The sequence below is a fragment of the Oncorhynchus keta genome, unplaced genomic scaffold, assembly GCF_023373465.1.
Source record: "Oncorhynchus keta strain PuntledgeMale-10-30-2019 unplaced genomic scaffold, Oket_V2 Un_scaffold_3992_pilon_pilon, whole genome shotgun sequence".
NCBI classification, from domain to species: Eukaryota; Metazoa; Chordata; class Actinopteri; order Salmoniformes; family Salmonidae; genus Oncorhynchus; species Oncorhynchus keta.
This window is the reverse complement of record NW_026290930.1, coordinates 240,001-260,000: the sequence shown is the minus strand read 5'-3', so window position 1 is coordinate 260,000 and position 20,000 is coordinate 240,001. Positions and strand designations below refer to the sequence as shown.

At 43.7% G+C, this 20,000-nt stretch overlaps 1 protein-coding gene and 1 long non-coding RNA gene across 6 annotated transcripts in view; one reads left to right on the top strand and one right to left on the bottom strand.

Annotated features, from left to right (window-relative positions):
* LOC127928789 (carbohydrate sulfotransferase 15-like) overlaps positions 1 to 18,424 on the top strand; it is a 46,509-nt gene extending 28,085 nt beyond the window's left edge. The window contains exons 5-7 of one of the 5 annotated variants that reach the window (XM_052516140.1): positions 8,914 to 9,070; positions 17,267 to 17,414; positions 17,971 to 18,424. In XM_052516140.1, coding sequence (XP_052372100.1) covers positions 8,914 to 9,070; positions 17,267 to 17,414; positions 17,971 to 18,173 — 508 coding nt within the window. In that variant the 3' untranslated portion in view covers positions 18,174 to 18,424. The other 4 variants (XM_052516142.1, XM_052516143.1, XM_052516141.1 and 1 more) reach the window with 4 other exon arrangements.
* Positions 18,425 to 19,680: 1,256 nt separating this feature from the next.
* The window catches only part of LOC127928791 (uncharacterized), a 1,379-nt gene continuing 1,059 nt past the window's right edge, over positions 19,681 to 20,000 (bottom strand). The window contains exon 3 of the long non-coding RNA XR_008132230.1: positions 19,681 to 19,756. This is a non-coding gene — a long non-coding RNA (uncharacterized LOC127928791). The remainder of the gene's footprint in view (positions 19,757 to 20,000) is intronic.

Genomic DNA, 20,000 nt, shown 5'->3' with positions numbered 1-20,000 from the left:
ATCTCCCTCTCTCTTTCTCTCCATCTCTCCCTCCGGGGCCAAATCAGCTAGCTTTTACCATACACACACACACACACACACACACACACACACACACACACACACACACACACACACACACACACACACACACACACACACACACACACACACACACACACACACACACACACACACACAGAGAGAACAAACTCCATTCCAGATTGAGACGTGCAGTTTGTTATGAAGGAGGAATTATGTTTCAGCTAATAGCTGAAGGCCTGGCAGCGTTCTCTATAAATTCAGACTAGTTTGTCTCTTGCTCTGACTGAACAGAGTTTCACTTCAGTGGATGTCTCAACTGGCTCACTTTAATTGGTTTTGTCTGTCAAATCACAGCAGCCAAGTCAAGGTAGAGAGGGAGGGGAGGGAGGGAGGGAGGGGGGGAGAGACAGGGAGGGAGAGAGAGAGAGGGAGGGAGGGAGGGGGGGGGGGAGGGAGGGAGGGGGGGGGGGGGAGGGAGGGGGGGAGGGAGAGGGGGGGGGGGGGGGAGGGAGGGAGGGGGGGGGGGGGGGGGGGGGGAGGAGGGGGGGAGGGGGGAGGGAGGGGGGGGGGGAGGGGGAGAGGGGGGGAGGGAGAGAGAGAGGGAGGGAGGGAGAGAGAGAGGAGGGAGAGAGAGAGAGGGAGGGAGGGAGGGAGGGAGAGGGGGGAGAGGGAGGGAGAGAGAGGGGGGGGGGGGAGGGAGGAGAGAGGGGAGGGGGAGGGAGAGGGGGGGAGGGAGGAGAGGGGGAGAGAGAGGGAGGGAGGGAGAGAGAGGGAGGGGAGAGGGGAGGGGGGGGGGAGGGGGGAGAGAGGGGAGGGGGAGGGAGGGAGGGAGGGGGGAGAGAGAGAGAGGGGGGAGGGGGGGAGGGAGGGAGGGGGAGGGAGGGAGAGAGAGAGGGAGGGAGGGAGGGGGGAGGGAGGGGAGGGAGAGGGAGGGAGGGAGAGGGGGAGAGGGAGGGAGGGAGGAGGGGGAGGGAGGGAGGAGAGGGGGGAGGGGAGAGAGAGAGAGAGGGAGGGAGGGAGGGAGGAGGGAGGGGGAGGGAGGGAGGGAGGGAGAGAGGGGGAGAGAGAGGGAGGGGGAGGAGAGGGAGGGAGAGAGGGAGGGGGAGGAGGGGGAGAGGGGGAGGGAGAGGGGGGGAGAGAGGGGAGGGGGAGGGAGAGAGAGGGGAGGGGAGGGGAGGGGGAGGAGAGGGAGGGAGGGAGGGAGGGAGAGAGGGAGGAGAGAGAGGGAGGGAGGGAGGGAGGGAGAGAGGGGAGAGAGAGAGAGAGAGAGAGAGAGTGAGTGTGTGTGTGTAACTAAATGTGTTTACAACCCCAGACACCACATGGGTTTTGGTGGCACGGATTGTAAGTCATGTTTGTTTGGGTATAGTCGACAATGTGGCGCTTGGCTTTTATAGGCAATTTCCAATTGAGCCAAAACATCTGCAGCATTTACCATCCCTTTAAATGTGACCTTTAAATATGGCCCTTAAATATGACCTTTAAATATGGCCTTTAAATATGACATTTAAATATGGCCCTTAAATATGGTCTTTAAATATGGTCTTTAAATATGGCCTTTAAATATGGCCCTTAAATATGGCCTTTAAATATGGCCTTTAAATATGGCCCTTAAATATGGCCCTTAAATATGACCTTTAAATATGGCCTTTAAATATGACCTTTAAATATGACCTTTAAATATGGCCTTTAAATGTGTCCTTTAAATATGGCCCTTTAAATATGGCCTTTAAATATGGCCTTTAAATATGGCCTTTAAATATGACCTTTATATATGGCCCTTTAAATATGGCCTTTAAATATGGCCCTTTAAATATGACCTTTAAATATGGCCCTTTAAATATGACCTTTAAATATGGCCTTTAAATATGGCCTTTAAATATGACCTTTAAATATGGCTTTTAAATATGGCCTTTAAATATGGCCTTTAAATATGGCCCTTAAATATGGGCCTTTAAATATGGCCCTCTAAATATGGGCCTTTAAATATGGCCCTCTAAATGTGCCCTTTAAATATGGTCTTTAAATATGGCCTTTAAATATGGCCTTTAAATATGGCCCTCTAAATATGGGCCTTTAAATATGGCCCTCTAAATGTGCCCTTTAAATATTGCATTTAAATATGGCCCTTTAAATATGGCTCTTTAAATATGGCCTTTAAATATGACCTTTAAATATGGCCCTTAAATATGGCCTTTAAATATGCCCTTTAAATATGGCCTTTAAATATGGCCCTTTAAATATGACCCTTTAAATATGGCCTTTAAATATGGCATATGGCCCTTTAAATATTGCCTTTAAATATGGCCTTTAAATATGGCCTTTAAATATGGCCCTTAAATATGGCCTTTAAATATGGCCCTTAAATATGGCCTTAAATATGGCCTTTAAATATGGCCCTTTAAATATTGCCCTTTAAATATGCCCTTTAAATATGGCCCTTTAAATATGGCCTTTAAATATGGCCTTTAAATATGGCCTTTAAATATGGCCCTTTAAATATGGCCTTTAAATATGGCCCTTTAAATATGGCCCTTTAAATATGGCCTTTAAATATGGCCCTTTAAATATGGCCTTTAAATATGGCCTTTAAATATGACCTTTAAATATGGCCTTTAAATATGGCCTTTAAATATGGCCTTTAAATATGGCCTTTAAATATGACCTTTAAATATGGCCTTTAAATATGACCTTTAAATATGGCCCTTTAAATATGACCTTTAAATATGGCCTTTAAATATGACCTTTAAATATGGCCTTTAAATATGACCTTTAAATATGGCCCTTTAAATATTGCCTTTAAATATGACCTTTAAATATGGCCCTTTAAATATGGCCTTTAAATATGGCCTTTAAATATGGCCCTTTAAATATGGCCTTTAAATATGGCCCTTTAAATATGACCTTTAAATATGGCCTTTAAATATGGCCTTTAAATATGGCCCTTTAAATATGACCTTTAAATATGGCCCTTAAATATGGCCTTTAAATATGGCCCTTTAAATATGGTAGTTGTTTGATGTTGATGATGGTGGTGTTAAATAGTTGTGGGTGATGTTGATGATGGTGGTGTAGTTGTAGTTGATGGTGATGTTGATGATGGTGGTGTTGTAGTTGTTGGTGATGTTGATGATGGTGGTGTAGTTGTAGTTGTGGTGATGTTGATGATGGTGTTGTGTTGTTGGTGATGTTGATGATGGTGGTGAGTTGTAGTTGATGATGAATGTCTTGGTTGTTGTAGTTGTTGGTGATGTTGATGATGGTGGTGTAGTTGTAGTTGTTGGTGATGTTGATGATGGTGGTGTTGTTGTAGTTGTTGATGATTGTAGTTGATGATGGTGGTGTAGTTGTAGTTGTTGGTGATGTTGATGATGGTGGTGTATGGTGGTGTTGTAGTTGTTGTTGAGTGGTTGATGATGGTGGTGTAGTTGTAGTTGTTGGTGATGTTGATGATGGTGGTGTAGTTGTAGTTGATGGTGGTGAGTTGTAGTGATGTTGATGATGGTGATGTGATGATGGTGGTGTAGTTGTAGTTGTTGGTGATGTTGATGATGGTGGTGTAGTTGTAGTTGTTGGTGATGTTGATGGTGGTGTAGTTGTAGTTGTTGGTGATGTTGATGATGGTGGTGTTGATGGTGGTGTTGATGATGGTGGTGTAGTTGTTGTTGTGATGTTGATGATGGTGGTGTAGTTGTAGTTGTTGGTGATGTTGATGATGGTGGTGTTGTAGTTGTTGGTTGTTGATGGTGATGTTGTTGTAGTTGATGATGGTGGTGTAGTTGTAGTTGTTGGTGATGTTGATGATGGTGGTGTAGTTGTAGTTGTTGGTGATGTTGATGATGGTGGTGGTGTAGTTGTAGTTGTTGGTGATGTTGATGATGGTGGTGTTGTTGTTGTTGGTGATGTTGATGATGGTGGTGTAGTTGTAGTTGTTGGTGATGTTGATGATGGTGGTGTAGTTGTAGTTGTTGGTGATGGTGGTGTAGTTGTAGTTGTTGGTGATGTTGATGATGGTGGTGTAGTTGTAGTTGTTGGTGATGTTGATGATGGTGGTGTAGTTGTAGTTGTTGGTGATGTTGATGATGGTGGTGTAGTTGTAGTTGTTGTGATGTTGATGATGGTGGTGTAGTTGTAGTTGTTGGTGATGATGATGATGGTGTGTAGTTGTAGTTGTTGATGATGGTGATGTGGTGTAGTTGTAGTTGTTGGATGATGATGGTGGTGTAGTGATGTTGGTGATGTGATGATGGTGGTGTAGTTGTAGTTGTTGATGATGGTGGTGTAGTTGTAGTTGTTGGTGATGTTGATGATGGTGGTGTTGTTGTAGTTGTGGGTGATGTTGATGATGGTGGTGTAGTTGTAGTTGTTGGTGATGGTGGTGTAGTTGTAGTTGTTGATGATGGTGGTGTAGTTGTAGTTGTTGATGATGGTGGTGTTGTTGTAGTTGTTGATGATGGTGGTGTAGTTGTAGTTGTTGATGATGGTGGTGTAGTTGTAGTTGTTGATGATGATGGTGGTGTTGTTGGTAGTTGGTGGTGTAGTTGTTGTGTTGATGATGGTGGTGTAGTTGTAGTTGTTGGTGATGTTGATGATGGTGGTGTAGTTGTAGTTGTTGATGATGATGATGGTGGTGTAGTTGTAGTTGTTGGTGATGTTGTTGATGATGGTGGTGTAGTTGTAGTTGTTGATGATGGTGGTGTTGTTGTAGTTGTTGGTGATGTTGATGATGGTGGTGTAGTTGTAGTTGTTGATGATGGTGGTGTTGTTGTAGTTGTTGGTGATGTTGATGATGGTGGTGTAGTTGTAGTTGTTGGTGATGTTGATGATGGTGGTGTAGTTGTAGTTGTTGGTGATGTTGATGATGGTGGTGTAGTTGTAGTTGTTGGTGATGTTGATGATGGTGGTGTAGTTGTAGTTGTTGATGATGGTGGTGTAGTTGTTGTTGATGTTGATGATGGTGGTGTAGTTGTAGTTGTTGGTGATGTTGATGATGGTGGTGTAGTTGTAGTTGTTGATGATGGTGGTGTAGTTGTAGTTGTTGGTGATGTTGATGATGGTGGTGTAGTTGTAGTTGTTGATGATGTTGATGATGGTGGTGTAGTTGTTGTTGATGATGTTGATGATGGTGGTGTAGTTGTAGTTGTTGGTGATGTTGATGATGGTGGTGTAGTTGTAGTTGTTGATGATGTTGTTGATGATGGTGGTGTAGTTGTAGTTGTTGGTGATGTTGATGATGGTGGTGTAGTTGTAGTTGTTGGTGATGTTGATGATGGTGGTGTAGTTGTAGTTGTTGATGATGGTGGTGTAGTGTAGTGGTGATGGTGGTGTAGTTGTTGTTGTTGGTGATGTTGATGATGGTGGTGTAGTTGTAGTTGTTGATGATGGTGGTGGTGTAGTTGTAGTTGTTGGTGATGTTGATGATGGTGGTGTAGTTGTAGTTGTTGTTGATGATGGTGGTGTAGTTGTAGTTGTTGTTGATGTTGATGATGGTGGTGTAGTTGTTGTTGTTGATGATGGTGGTGTAGTTGTAGTTGTTGGTGATGTTGATGATGGTGGTGTAGTTGTAGTTGTTGGTGATGTTGATGATGGTGGTGTAGTTGTAGTTGTAGTTGTTGGTGATGTTGATGATGGTGGTGGTGTAGTTGTAGTTGTAGTTGTTGGTGATGGTGGTGTAGTTGTAGTTGTTGGTGATGTTGATGATGGTGGTGTAGTTGTAGTTGTTGGTGATGTTGATGATGATGGTGGTGTAGTTGTAGTTGTAGTTGTTGGTGATGGTGGTGTGGTTGTAGTTGTTGGTGATGTTGATGATGGTGGTGTAGTTGTAGTTGTTGGTGATGTTGATGATGGTGGTGTAGTTGTAGTTGTTGGTGATGGTGGTGTAGTTGTAGTTGTTGGTGATGTTGTTGATGGTGGTGTAGTTGTAGTTGTTGGTGATGTTGATGATGGTGGTGTAGTTGTAGTTGTTGGTGATGTTGATGATGGTGGTGTAGTTGTGCTGTTGTTGGTGATGTTGATGATGGTGGTGTGTTGTTGTTGTTGTTGGTGATGTTGATGATGGTGGTGTAGTTGTAGTTGTTGGTGATGTTGATGATGGTGGTGTAGTTGTAGTTGTTGGTGATGTTGATGATGGTGGTGTAGTTGTAGTTGTTGGTGATGTTGATGATGGTGGTGTAGTTGTAGTTGTTGGTGATGTTGATGATGGTGGTGTAGTTGTAGTTGTTGGTGATGGTTGATGATGGTGGTGATGATGGTGGTGTAGTTGTTGGTGATGTTGATGATGGTGGTGTAGTTGTAGTTGTAGATGTTGATGATGGTGGTGTAGTTGTAGTTGTTGGTGATGTTGATGATGGTGGTGGTGTAGTTGTAGTTGATGATGGTTGTGTTGTTGTGATGTTGATGATGGTGGTGTAGTTGTAGTTGTTGGTGATGTTGATGATGGTGGTGTAGTTGTAGTTGTTGATGATGGTGGTGTTGTTGTAGTTGTTGGTGATGTTGATGATGGTGGTGTAGTTGTAGTTGTTGATGATGGTGGTGTAGTTGTAGTTGTTGGTGATGTTGATGATGGTGGTGTAGTTGTAGTTGTTGGTGATGTTGATGATGGTGGTGTAGTTGTAGTTGTTGGTGATGTTGATGATGGTGGTGTAGTTGTAGTTGTTGGTGATGTTGATGATGGTGGTGTAGTTGTTGTTGTTGGTGATGTTGATGATGGTGGTGTAGTTGTTGGTGATGTTGATGATGGTGGTGTAGTTGTAGTTGTTGGTGATGTTGATGATGGTGGTGTGTAGTTGTTGATGATGGTGGTGTAGTTGTTGTTGTGATGTTGATGGTGGTGGTGTGATGATGGTGGTGTAGTTGTAGTTGTTGATGATGTTGATGATGGTGGTGTAGTTGTAGTTGTTGGTGATGTTGATGATGGTGTTGTAGTTGTTGTTGATGTTGATGATGGTGGTGTAGTTGTAGTTGTTGGTGATGTTGATGATGGTGGTGTAGTTGTAGTTGTTGGTGATGTTGATGATGGTGGTGTAGTTGTAGTTGTTGGTGATGTTGATGATGGTGGTGTAGTTGTAGTTGTTGGTGATGTTGATGATGGTGGTGTAGTTGTAGTTGTTGTGATGTTGATGATGGTGGTGTAGTTGTAGTTGTTGGTGATGTTGATGATGGTGGTGTAGTTGTAGTTGTTGTTGATGTTGATGATGGTGGTGTAGTTGTTGTTGATGTTGATGATGGTGGTGTAGTTGTAGTTGTTGGTGATGTTGATGATGGTGGTGTAGTTGTAGTTGTTGTGATGTTGATGATGGTGGTGAGTTGTTGATGATGGTGGTGATGAGTGGTGGTGTTGTTGTTGTTGTTGGATGATGTTGATGATGGTGGTGTTGGTGATGGTAGTGTTGGTGAGTGATGGTGGTGTAGTTGTAGTTGTTGATGATGGTGGTGTAGTTGTAGTTGTTGGTGATGTTGATGATGGTGGTGTAGTTGTAGTTGTTGGTGATGTTGATGATGGTGGTGTAGTTGTAGTTGTTGGTGATGTTGATGATGGTGGTGTAGTTGTAGTTGTTGATGATGGTGGTGTAGTTGTAGTTGTTGTGATGTTGATGATGGTGGTGTAGTTGTAGTTGTTGGTGATGTTGATGATGGTGGTGTAGTTGTAGTTGTTGGTGATGTTGATGATGGTGGTGTTGTTGTAGTTGTTGGTGATGTTGATGATGGTGGTGTAGTTGTAGTTGTTGGTGATGTTGATGATGGTGGTGTTGTAGTTGTAGTTGTTGGTGATGTTGATGATGGTGGTGTAGTTGTAGTTGTAGTTGTTGGTGATGTTGATGATGGTGGTGTAGTTGTAGTTGTTGGTGATGTTGATGATGGTGGTGTAGTTGTTGTTGTTGGTGATGTTGATGATGGTGGTGTAGTTGTAGTTGTTGGTGATGTTGATGATGGTGGTGTAGTTGTAGTTGTTGGTGATGTTGATGATGGTGGTGTAGTTGTAGTTGTTGGTGATGTTGATGATGGTGATGTTGATGATGATGTGATGATGGTGGTAGTTGTAGTTGTAGTTGATGGTGATGGTGGTGGTGTTGTTGTAGTTGTTGGTGATGTTGATGATGGTGGTGTAGTTGTGAGTGATGGTGGTGTAGTTGATGTTGATGATGTGGTGGTGTAGTTGTAGTTGTTGGTGATGTGATGGTGGTGTAGTTGTAGTTGTTGGTGATGTTGATGATGGTGGTGTAGTTGTAGTTGTTGGTGATGTTGATGATGGTGGTGTAGTGATTGTTGTGATGTGATGATGTGGTGTAGTTGTAGTTGTTGGTGATGTTGATGATGGTGGTGTAGTTGTAGTTGTTTGGTGGTGGTGATGTTGTTGATGATGGTGGTGTAGTTGTAGTTGTTGGTGATGTTGATGATGGTGGTGTAGTTGTAGTTGTTGATGATGGTGGTGTAGTTGTTGTTGTTGATGATGGTGGTGTTGATGATGGTGGTGTAGTTGTTGGTGATGGTGGTGTAGTTGTAGTTGTTGGTGATGTTGATGATGGTGGTGTAGTTGTAGTTGTTGGTGATGGTGGTGTAGTTGTAGTTGTTGGTGATGTTGATGATGGTGGTGTAGTTGTAGTTGTTGGTGATGTTGTTGATGATGGTGGTGTAGTTGTAGTTGTTGGTGATGTTGATGATGGTGGTGTAGTTGTAGTTGTTGGTGATGTTGATGATGGTGGTTGTAGTTGTTGGTGATGTTGATGGTGGTGGTGTAGTTGTAGTTGTTGGTGATGTTGATGATGGTGGTGTAGTTGTAGTTGTTGGTGATGTTGTTGATGGTGGTGTTGATGGTGGTGTTGATGATGTTGATGGTGGTTGTTGTAGTTGTTGGTGATGTTGTTGTTGTTGTTGTTTTTGTTGTCTCAGGTTGTACTCCGACTATCTCTACTTTGGGATCACTAATAAGTCTGCCGAGGACTTCCAGGACAAGGTGTCCGAGTCTCTCCAGCTGTTTGAATGGTGCCTGACAGAGTACACCATGCGCTCCTGTGTGTACAACACTACGCTCAACAACGCCATGCCAGTGAGTAGCCATCACCTTCTCCACATCCATTTGCTTGTTATAACAGACTGAACATAACAGTGTAACTGTCCAGGTGAATGGGGGGGTGTAGTCTCCTCCATTCTCTCCTCTATTCTCCTCCATTCTCTCCTCTATTCTCCTCCATTCTCTCCTCTATTCTCCTCCATTTTCTCCTCTATTCTCCTCCATTCTCTCCTCCGCACTCTCCTCCACTCCCCTCCATTCTCTCCTCTATTCTCCTCCATTCTCTCCTCTATTCTCCTCCATTCTCTCCTCCATTCTCTCCTCCACTCCCCTCCATTCTCTCCTCTATTCTCCTCCATTCTCTCCTCCACTCTCTTCCATTCTCTCCTCCGCTCTCTCCTCCATTCTCTCCTCCACTCTCCTCCATTCTCCCCCCATTCTCTCCTCTATTCTCAACACTCTCCTCCATTCTCTCCTCTATTCTCCTCCATTCTCAACACTCTCCTCCATTCTCTCCTCCATTCTCTCCTCCATCAGGCCTAATTGTCCATCTGTTTATATCTCTAGAGTTATTACAGCATGTGTGGTTGGTTGTGGCAGGCTGTTACCATTCTCTCCTCAATTAACTGTTCCAAGCTGTCCAAGCTATTACTCAAGCTGTTACCAGGCTGTTACCATTCTCTCCTCCATTCTCCCAGGCTGTTACCAGGCTGTTCCTCCAGCTCTTCCAAGCTGTTACTCTAGCTGTTCCATTCTGTTCCATTCTGTTACCAAGCTGTTCCAAGCTATTCCAAGCTGTTACCAGGCTGTTACCAAGCTGTTCCAGGCTGTCCTCCATGTTACCAGGCTGTTACCATTCTGTTACCAGGCTGTTCCATTCTGTTACCAAGCTGTTACCAGGCTGTTACCATTCCCTCTGTTACCAAGCTGTTACCAGGCTGTTCCATTCTGTTACCAGGCTGTTACCAGGCTGTTACCATTCTGTTACCAGGCTGTTACCATTCTGTTCCATTAGCTGTTACCAGGCTGTTACCAAGCTGTTACCAGGCTGTTACCAGGCTGTTGTCCAAGCTGTTACCAGAGCTGTTACCAAGCTGTTACCAAGCTGTTACCAGGCTGTTACCAGGCTGTTACCAGGCTGTTACCAAGCTGTTACCAGGCTGTTACCAAGCTGTTACCAGGCTGTTACCAAGCTGTTACCAAGCTGTTACCAAGCTGTTACCAAGCTGTTACCAGGCTGTTACCAAGCTGTTACCAGGCTGTTACCAGGCTGTTACCAAGCTGTTACCAGGCTGTTACCAAGCTGTTACCAAGCTGTTACCAGGCTGTTACCAAGCTGTTACCAGGCTGTTACCAAGCTGTTACCAGGCTGTTACCAGGCTGTTACCAAGCTGTTACCAAGCTGTTACCAAGCTGTTACCAGGCTGTTACCAAGCTGTTACCAAGCTGTTACCAGGCTGTTACCAAGCTGTTACCAAGCTGTTACCAAGCTGTTACCAAGCTGTTACCAGGCTGTTACCAGGCTGTTACCAAGCTGTTACCAGGCTGTTACCAAGCTGTTACCAAGCTGTTACCAAGCTGTTACCAAGCTGTTACCAGGCTGTTACCAAGCTGTTACCAGGCTGTTACCAGGCTGTTACCAAGCTGTTACCAAGCTGTTACCAAGCTGTTACCAAGCTGTTACCAGGCTGTTACCAGGCTGTTACCAGGCTGTTACCAGGCTGTTACCAAGCTGTTACCAGGCTGTTACCAAGCTGTTACCAGGCTGTTACCAAGCTGTTACCAAGCTGTTACCAGGCTGTTACCAGGCTGTTACCAGGCTGTTACCAAGCTGTTACCAAGCTGTTACCAGGCTGTTACCAGGCTGTTACCAAGCTGTTACCAAGCTGTTACCAGGCTGTTACCAAGCTGTTACCAAGCTGTTACCAAGCTGTTACCAAGCTGTTACCAAGCTGTGTTGATGAAGCCAGTGTCTGACTAACAGTCCTTGTTCTATTGAACTGTGTTGTGGTGTATCTGACTAACAGTCCTGATTCTGTTGAACTGTGTTGTGTTGTATCTGATTAACAGTCCTGGTTCTATTGAACCGTGATGTATCTGACTAACAGTCCTTGTTCTGTTGAACTGTGTTGTGGTGTATCTGACTAACAGTCCTTGTTCTATTGAACTGTGATGTATCTGACTAACAGTCCTTGTTCTATTGAACTGTGTTGTGGTGTATCTGACTAACAGTCCTTGTTCTATTGAACTGTGTTGTGGTGTATCTGACTAACAGTCCTTGTTCTATTGAACTGTGTTGTGGTGTATCTGACTAACAGTCCTTGTTCTATTGAACTGTGTTGTGGTGTATCTGACTAACAGTCCTTGTTCTATTGAACTGTGTTGTGGTGTATCTGACTAACAGTCCTTGTTCTATTGAACTGTGATGTGATGTATCTGACTAACAGTCCTGGTTCTATTGAACGGTGTTCTATCTGACTAACAGTCCTTGTTCTATTGAACTGTGTTGTGGTGTATCTGACTAACAGTCCTGGTTCTGTTGAACTGTGTTGTGGTGTATCTGACTAACAGTCCTTGTTCTATTGATCTGTGTTGTGTTGTATCTGACTAACAGTCCTGGTTCTATTGAACTGTGTTCTATCTGACTAACAGTCCTTGTTCTATTGAACTGTGATGTGGTGTATCTGACTAACAGTCCTTGTTCTATTGAACTGTGTTGTGGTGTATCTGACTAACAGTCCTTGTTCTATTGAACTGTGATGTATCTGACTAACAGTCCTTGTTCTATTGAACTGTGATGTATCTGACTAACAGTCCTTGTTCTATTGAACTGTGATGTGATGTATCTGACTAACAGTCCTTGTTCTATTGAACTGTGATGTATCTGACTAACAGTCCTTGTTCTATTGAACTGTGTTGTGATGTATCTGACTAACAGTCCTTGTTATGTTGAACTGTGATGTGATGTATCTGACTAACAGTCCTTGTTCTATTGAACTGTGATGTATCTGACTAACAGTCCTTGTTCTATTGAACTGTGTTGTGGTGTATCTGACTAACAGTCCTTGTTCTATTGAACTGTGATGTATCTGACTAACAGTCCTTGTTCTATTGAACTGTGATGTATCTGACTAACAGTCCTTGTTCTATTGAACTGTGATGTGATGTATCTGACTAACAGTCCTTGTTCTATTGAACTGTGATGTATCTGACTAACAGTCCTTGTTCTATTGAACTGTGTTGTGATGTATCTGACTAACAGTCCTTGTTATGTTGAACTGTGTTGTAGTGTATCTGACTAACAGTCCTTGTTCTATTGAACTGTGATGTATCTGACTAACAGTCCTTGTTCTATTGAACTGTGTTGTGATGTATCTGACTAACAGTCCTTGTTCTATTGAACTGTGATGTGTTGTATCTGACTAACAGTCCTTGTTCTATTGAACTGTGTTGTGGTGTACAGTAGCTGAATAACATTTTTAGTTCTGAGTCCTTGTTTCTCAGTTGTGCCGCAAGGCCTTAGCCAATCACAGCCCACAACATCAGCTAATATCAAAGCCGTCCCCGCAGCGTTGGTCGACTCAACCAACTGTCTGGAAGAGATAAAAAATAACTTTGTGGAATTTTCCCTCTTTTCTCTCTCTCTCTCTCTGTCTCTCTGGTCTATCTCTGTTCTGTCTGTCTGGAAGTCTAAAAAATAACTCTGTGGTCTTTCTTTCTGTCTCTCTCTCTCTTTCTCTCTCTCTATTTCTCTCTCTGTCTCTCTCTGTCTCTGTTCTGTCTCTTCTTTCTGTCTCTCTCCTTCTGTCTCTTCTGTGGTCTCTTTCTGTCTCTCTCTTTCTGTCTCTCTCTTTCTGTCTCTGTCTCTCTCTCTTTCTGTCTGTCTCCCTCTGTCTCTCTCTCTCTGTCTCTTTCTGTCTCTCTGTCTCTCTATTTCTGTTTCTCTCTTTCTGTCTCTCTCTGTCTCTTTCTTTCTGTCTCTCTCTCTCTGTCTCTCTCTCTATTTCTCTCTCTGTCTCTCTCTGTCTCTCTTCTGTCTCTCTCTTTCTGTCTCTCTCCTTCTGTCTCTCTCTTTCTCTCTCTTTCTGTCTCTCTCTTTCTGTCTCTCTCTTTCTGTCTCTCTCTCTCTCTTTCTGTCTGTCTCTCTTCTGTCTCTCTTTCTCTGTCTCTTTCTGTCTCTCTCTTTCTGTCTCTCTATTTCTGTTTCTCTCTTTCTGTCTCTCTCTGTCTCTTTCTGTCTCTCTCTCTTTCTGTCTGTCTCTCTTACTGTCTCTCTCTCTCTCTTTCTGTCTCTCTCTCTCTCTTTCTGTCTGTCTCTCTTTCTGTGTCTCTCTCACTGTCTCTCTCTCTTTCTGTCTCTCTCTTACTGTCTCTCTCTCTCTCTTTCTGTGTAATCGGAGGGAAATATGTTACTCTAATATCGTTATCTTTGTGCAGCTCAGTTTCCACCTCATTTTGTGTTCAGTATAGCCTGTCTTCTCTTGAGGTCTGCCTTCGATGACCTTTCTCAATAGCAAGGCTATGCTCACTGAGTCTGTACATAGTCAAAGCTTTCCTTAAGTTTGGGTCGGTCACAGTGGTCTTGTATTCTGTGGTCTGGTATTCTGTGGTCTGGTATTCTGTGGTCTGGTATTCTGTGGTCTGGTATTCTGTGGTCTGGTATTCTGTGGTCTGGTATTCTGTGGTCTGGTATTCTGTGGTCTGGTATTCTGTGGTCTGGTATTCTGTGGTCTGGTATTCTGTGGTCTGGTATTCTGTGGTCTGGTATTCTGTGGTGAGGTATTCTGTGGTCTGGTATTCTGTGGTCTGGTATTCTGTGGTCTGGTATTCTGTGGTCTGGTATTCTGTGGTCTGGTATTCTGTGGTCTGGTATTCTGTGGTCTGGTATTCTGTGGTCTGGTATTCTGTGGTCTGGTATTCTGTGGTCTGGTATTCTGTGGTCTGGTATTCTGTGGTCTGGTATTCTGTGGTCTGGTATTCTGTGGTCTGGTATTCTGTGGTCTGGTATTCTGTGGTCTGGTATTCTGGGTATTCTGTGGTCTGGTATTCTGTGGTCTGGTATTCTGTGGTCTGGTATTATGTGGTCTGGTATTCTGTGGTCTGGTATTCTGTGGTCTGGTATTCTGTGGTCTGGTATTATGTGGTCTGGTATTCTGTGGTCTGGTATTCTGTGGTCTGGTATTCTGTGGTCTGGTATTCTGTGGTCTGGTATTCTGTGGTCTGGTATTCTGTGGTCTGGTATTCTGTGGTCTGGTATTCTGTGGTCTGGTATTCTGTGGTCTGGTATTCTGTGGTCTGGTATTCTGTGGTCTGGTATTCTGTGGTCTGGTATTATGTGGTCTGGTATTATGTGGTCTGGTATTATGTGGTCTGGTATTCTGTGGTCTGGTATTCTGTGGTCGGGTATTATGTGGTCTGGTATTCTGTGGTCTGGTATTCTGTGGTCGGGTATTCTGTGGTCTGGTATTATGTGGTCTGGTATTCTGTGGTCTGGTATTCTGTGGTATTCTGGGTATTCTGTGGTCTGGGTATTCTGTGGTCTGGTATTATGTGGTCTGGTATTCTGTGGTCTGGTATTCTGTGGTCGGGTATTCTGTGGTCTGGTATTCTGTGGTCTGGTATTCTGTGGTCTGGTATTCTGTGGTCTGGTATTCTGTGGTCTGGTATTCTGTGGTCTGGTATTCTGTGGTCTGGTATTATGTGGTCTGGTATTCTGTGGTCTGGTATTCTGTGGTCTGGTATTCTGTGGTCTGGTATTCTGTGGTCTGGTATTCTGTGGTCTGGTATTCTGTGGTCTGGTATTCTGTGGTCTGGTATTCTGTGGTCTGGTATTCTGTGGTCTGGTATTCTGTGGTCTGGTATTCTGTGGTCTGGTATTCTGTGGTCTGGTATTCTGTGGTCTGGTATTCTGTGGTCTGGTATTCTGTGGTCTGGTATTCTGTGGTCTGGTATTCTGTGGTCTGGTATTCTGTGGTCTGGTATTCTGTGGTCTGGTATTCTGTGGTGAGGTATTCTGTGGTCTGGTATTCTGTGGTCTGGTATTCTGTGGTCTGGTATTCTGTGGTCTGGTATTCTGTGGTGAGGTATTATGAGGTCTGGTATTATGTGGTCTGGTATTCTGTGGTCTGGTATTCTGTGGTGAGGTATTCTGTGGTCGGGTATTCTGTGGTCTGGTATTCTGTGGTCTGGTATTCTGTGGTCTGGTATTCTGTGGTCTGGTATTATGAGGTCTGGTATTATGTGGTCTGGTATTCTGTGGTCGGGTATTCTGTGGTCTGGTATTCTGTGGTCTGGTATTCTGTGGTCTGTTATTCTGTGGTCTGGTATTATGTGGTCTGGTATTCTGTGGTCGGGTATTCTGTGGTCGGGTATTATGTGGTCTGGTATTCTGTGGTCTGGTATTCTGTGGTCTGGTATTTTGTGGTCTGGTATTCTGTGGTCTGGTATTCTGTGGTCTGGTATTCTGTGGTCTGGTATTCTGTGGTCTGGTATTCTGTGGTCTGGTATTCTGTGGTCTGGTATTCTGTGGTCTGGTATTCTGTGGTCTGGTATTCTGTGGTCTGGTATTCTGTGGTCTGGTATTCTGTGGTCTGGTATTCTGTGGTCTGGTATTCTGTGGTCTGGTATTCTGTGGTCTGGTATTCTGTGGTCTGGTATTCTGTGGTCTGGTATTCTGTGGTCTGGTATTATGTGGTCTGGTATTCTGTGGTCTGGTATTCTGTGGTCTGGTATTCTGTGGTCTGGTATTCTGTGGTCTGGTATTCTGTGGTCTGGTATTCTGTGGTCTGGTATTCTGTGGTCTGGTATTCTGTGGTATTCTGTGGTCTGGTATTCTGTGGTCTGGTATTCTGTGGTCTGGTATTCTGTGGTCTGGTATTCTGTGGTCTGGTATTCTGTGGTCTGGTATTCTGTGGTCTGGTATTCTGTGGTCTGGTATTCTGTGGTCTGGTATTCTGTGGTCTGGTATTCTGTGGTCTGGTATTCTGTGGTCTGGTATTCTGTGGTCTGGTATTCTGTGGTCTGGTATTCTGTGGTCTGGTATTCTGTGGTCTGGTATTCTGTGGTCTGGTATTCTGTGGTCTGGTATTCTGTGGTCTGGTATTCTGTGGTCTGGTATTCTGTGGTCTGGTATTCTGTGGTCTGGTATTCTGTGGTCTGGTATTCTGTGGTCTGGTATTCTGTGGTCTGGTATTCTGTGGTCGGGTATTCTGTGGTCTGGTATTCTGTGGTCTGGTATTCTGTGGTCTGGTATTCTGTGGTCTGGTATTCTGTGGTCGGGTATTCTGTGGTCGGGTATTCTGTGGTCTGGTATTCTGTGGTCTGGTATTCTGTGGTCTGGTATTCTGTGGTCTGGTATTCTGTGGTCTGGTATTCTGTGGTCTGGTATTCTGTGGTCTGGTATTCTGTGGTCGGGTATTCTGTGGTCTGGTATTCTGTGGTCTGGTATTCTGTGGTCTGGTATTCTGTGGTCTGGTATTCTGTGGTCTGGTATTCTGTGGTCGGGTATTCTGTGGTCTGGTATTCTGTGGATCGGGAATTCTGTGGTCTGGTATTCTGTGGTGAGGTATTCTGTGGTCTGGTATTCTGTGGTCTGGTATTCTGTGGTCTGGTATTCTGTGGTCTGGTATTCTGTGGTCTGGTATTCTGTGGTATGGTATTCTCCCCATGTGTACTCTCTGTTTAGGGCCAAATTGCATTCTAGTTTGCTCTGTTTGTTTGTAAATACACCACACAGTTCAATGTGTTTTTGTTTTCTCATGATTTGGTTGGGTCTAACTGTGTTGCTGTCTCTCTCTCTCTCTCTCTCTCTCTCTCTCTCTCTCTCTCTCTCTCTCTCTCTCTCTCTCTCTCTCTACCTGTCTCTCTCTCTCTCTTTCACCCCCGCCCCCTCTCTTTTTCTGTTCCTAGGTCAGGTTGCAGGTGGGCCTGTACATAGTCTACATACTAGACTGAACTGTTTATCTTCTGTTCCTAGGTCAGGTTGCAGGTGGGCCTGTACATAGTCTACATACTAGACTGAACTGTTTATCTCCTGTTCCTAGGTCAGGTTGCAGGTGGGCCTGTACATAGTCTACATACTAGACTGAACTGTTTATCTTCTGTTCCTAGGTCAGGTTGCAGGTGGGCCTGTACATAGTCTACATACTAGACTGAACTGTTCCTAGGTCAGGTTGCAGGTGGGCCTGTACATAGTCTACATACTAGACTGAACTGTTTATCTTCTGTTCCTAGGTCAGGTTGCAGGTGGGCCTGTACATAGTCTACATACTAGACTGGTTGACAGTCTACAGTAGAGAACAGATTCTGGTCCTTCGGCTCGAAGACCACGCCTCCAACAGGAAGTACACAATGCACCAAGTCTTTGACTTCCTCAACCTGGGTACGTAGTAACTCAACTCTCAAGTCCTTAACATGGCTTTATTTCAAGTCAGTCGGTCTCTATCGAAGGCTGCTAGACACAGAGTTTTAATTACATAGCGAAGCTCTTTGAAGTTGACTTATGCAACCACCCAAGAGCCACATCATGTTATAGACACTTCCCCCATGCTATTCTTACTATAACCTGAAGGGGGCAGCACAACCCCACAGCCCTGTAACTCTCCAACAATCCAACTCGTCTCACCATCACCCAGGTAACAGGGTATAACAGAGGTTACTGTAATAGTTACTGTAAAAGTTACTGTAAAGCGCTCTTTGATTGATTGATTGATGAATTGATTGACTTACTGACTGATTGGTTGACTTGCAGATTGGTTGATTAACTGACTGACTGACTGATTGGTTGACTGACGGACTGATTGGTTGACTGACGGACTGATTGGTTGACTGACTGACTGACTGACTGACTATGACTGACTGACTGACTGACTGACTGACTGACTGACTGACTGACTGATTGGTATGTGGCTTACAGTATGTCTATGTGTGTACTAAAGGTCTGTTGACGGAGCAGAAGGAAGCAGAGATCACTAAAAGTCCCGCCTCCAACACACGGCGGCCAGCAGATAAGAACCTCGGACCCATGCTCCCCGTAACCAAGGAGATATTGAGGGACTTCTACACTCCGTTCAACAAGAAACTGGCCAAGGTGCTCCGCAACGACTCCTTCAGATGGGACAACCATTCAGAACTCATATAAAGACTTGTTTTAATGGGGAAACCATTCAGAACTCATATAAAGACTTGTTTTAATGGGGAAACCATTCAGAACTCATATAAAGACTTGTTTTAATGGGGAAGCCATTCAGTACTCATATAAAGACTTGTTTTAATGGGGAAGCCATTCAGTACTCATATAAAGACTTGTTTTAATGGGGAAACCATTCAGAACTCATATAAAGACCTGTTTTAATGGGGAAGCCATTCAGTACTCATATAAAGACTTGTTTTAATGGGGAAGCCATTCAGTACTCATATAAAGACTTGTTTTAATGGGGAAGCCATTCAGTACTCATATAAAGACTTGTTTTAATGGGGAAACCATTCAGTACTCACATAAAGACTTGTTTTAATGGGCACTGTGCAAATTTCAGGTCTGACTTGTTTTAATGGGGAAACCATTCAGAACTCATATAAAGACTTGTTTTAATGGGGAAACCATTCAGAACTCATATAAAGACTTGTTTTAATGGGGAAACCATTCAGAACTCACTAAAGACTTGTTTTAATGGGGAAACCATTCAGTCCTCATATAAAGACTTGTTTTAATGGGGAAACCATTCAGTACTCATATAAAGACTTGTTTTAATGGGGAAACCATTCAGGACTTGTTTTAATGGGGAAACCATTCAGAACTCATATAAAGACTTACTTCAGTTTTAAAGACTTGTGGGGAACCATTCAGAGGCTCATATAAAGACTTGTTTTAATGGGGAAACCATTCAGAACTCAGACTTGTTTTAATGGAGTACTCACTGTTTTAATGGCTTCAGTACTCATATAAAGACTTGTTTTAATGGGGAAACCATTCAGAACTCAGACTTGTTTTAATGGGAACATTCAGGACTTGTTTTAATGGGGAAACCATTCAGAACTCATATAAAGACTTGTTTTAATGGGTTTCAGAACTCATATAAAGACTTGTTTTAATGGGGAAACCATTCAGTACTCATATAAAGACAGTTTTAATGGGAACAGAGGCTGTACTTGCTTTAAGTTACAGTTTCACTGTGAACACTGAGGCTGTACCCATATAAAGACTTGTTTTACTGTGAACACTGAGGCTGTACCTGCTTTAAGTTACAGTTTTACTGTGAACACTGAGGCTGTAAAGACCCACTTTAAGTTACAGTTTTACTGTTTTACACTGAGGCTGTACCTGCTTTAATGTTACAGTTTTACTGTGAACACTGAGGCTGTACCCACTTTAAGTTACAGTTTTACTGTGAACACTAAAGAGGGGGAAACTGTACCCCTCTTTTAATGGGGAAACCATTCACAGTTTTTACTGTGAACACTGAGGCTGTACCATTCAGAACTTTAAGTTACAGTTTTACTGTGAACACTGAGGCTGTATAAAGACCCACTTTTAATGGGAAGCCATTACAGTTTTAAAGACTGTTTTAATGAACACTGAGGCTGTATATCCCAGTCAATTACCATTACAGTTTTACTGTGAACACTGAGGCTGTGACCCTTGAACTTTAAGTTACAGTTTTACTGTGAACACTGAGGCTGTACCCACTTTAAGTTACAGTTTTACTGTGAACACTGAGGCTGTACCTGCTTTAAGTTACAGTTTTACTGTGAACACTGAGGCTGTACCCACTTTAAGTTACAGTTTTACTGTGAACACTGAGGCTGTCCCCACTTTAAGTTACAGTTTTACTGTGAACACTGAGGCTGTCCCCTCTTTAAGTTACAGTTTTACTGTGAACACTGAGGCTGTCCCCTCTTTAAGTTACAGTTTTACTGTGAACACTGAGGCTGTACCCACTTTAAGTTACAGTTTTACTGTGAACACTGA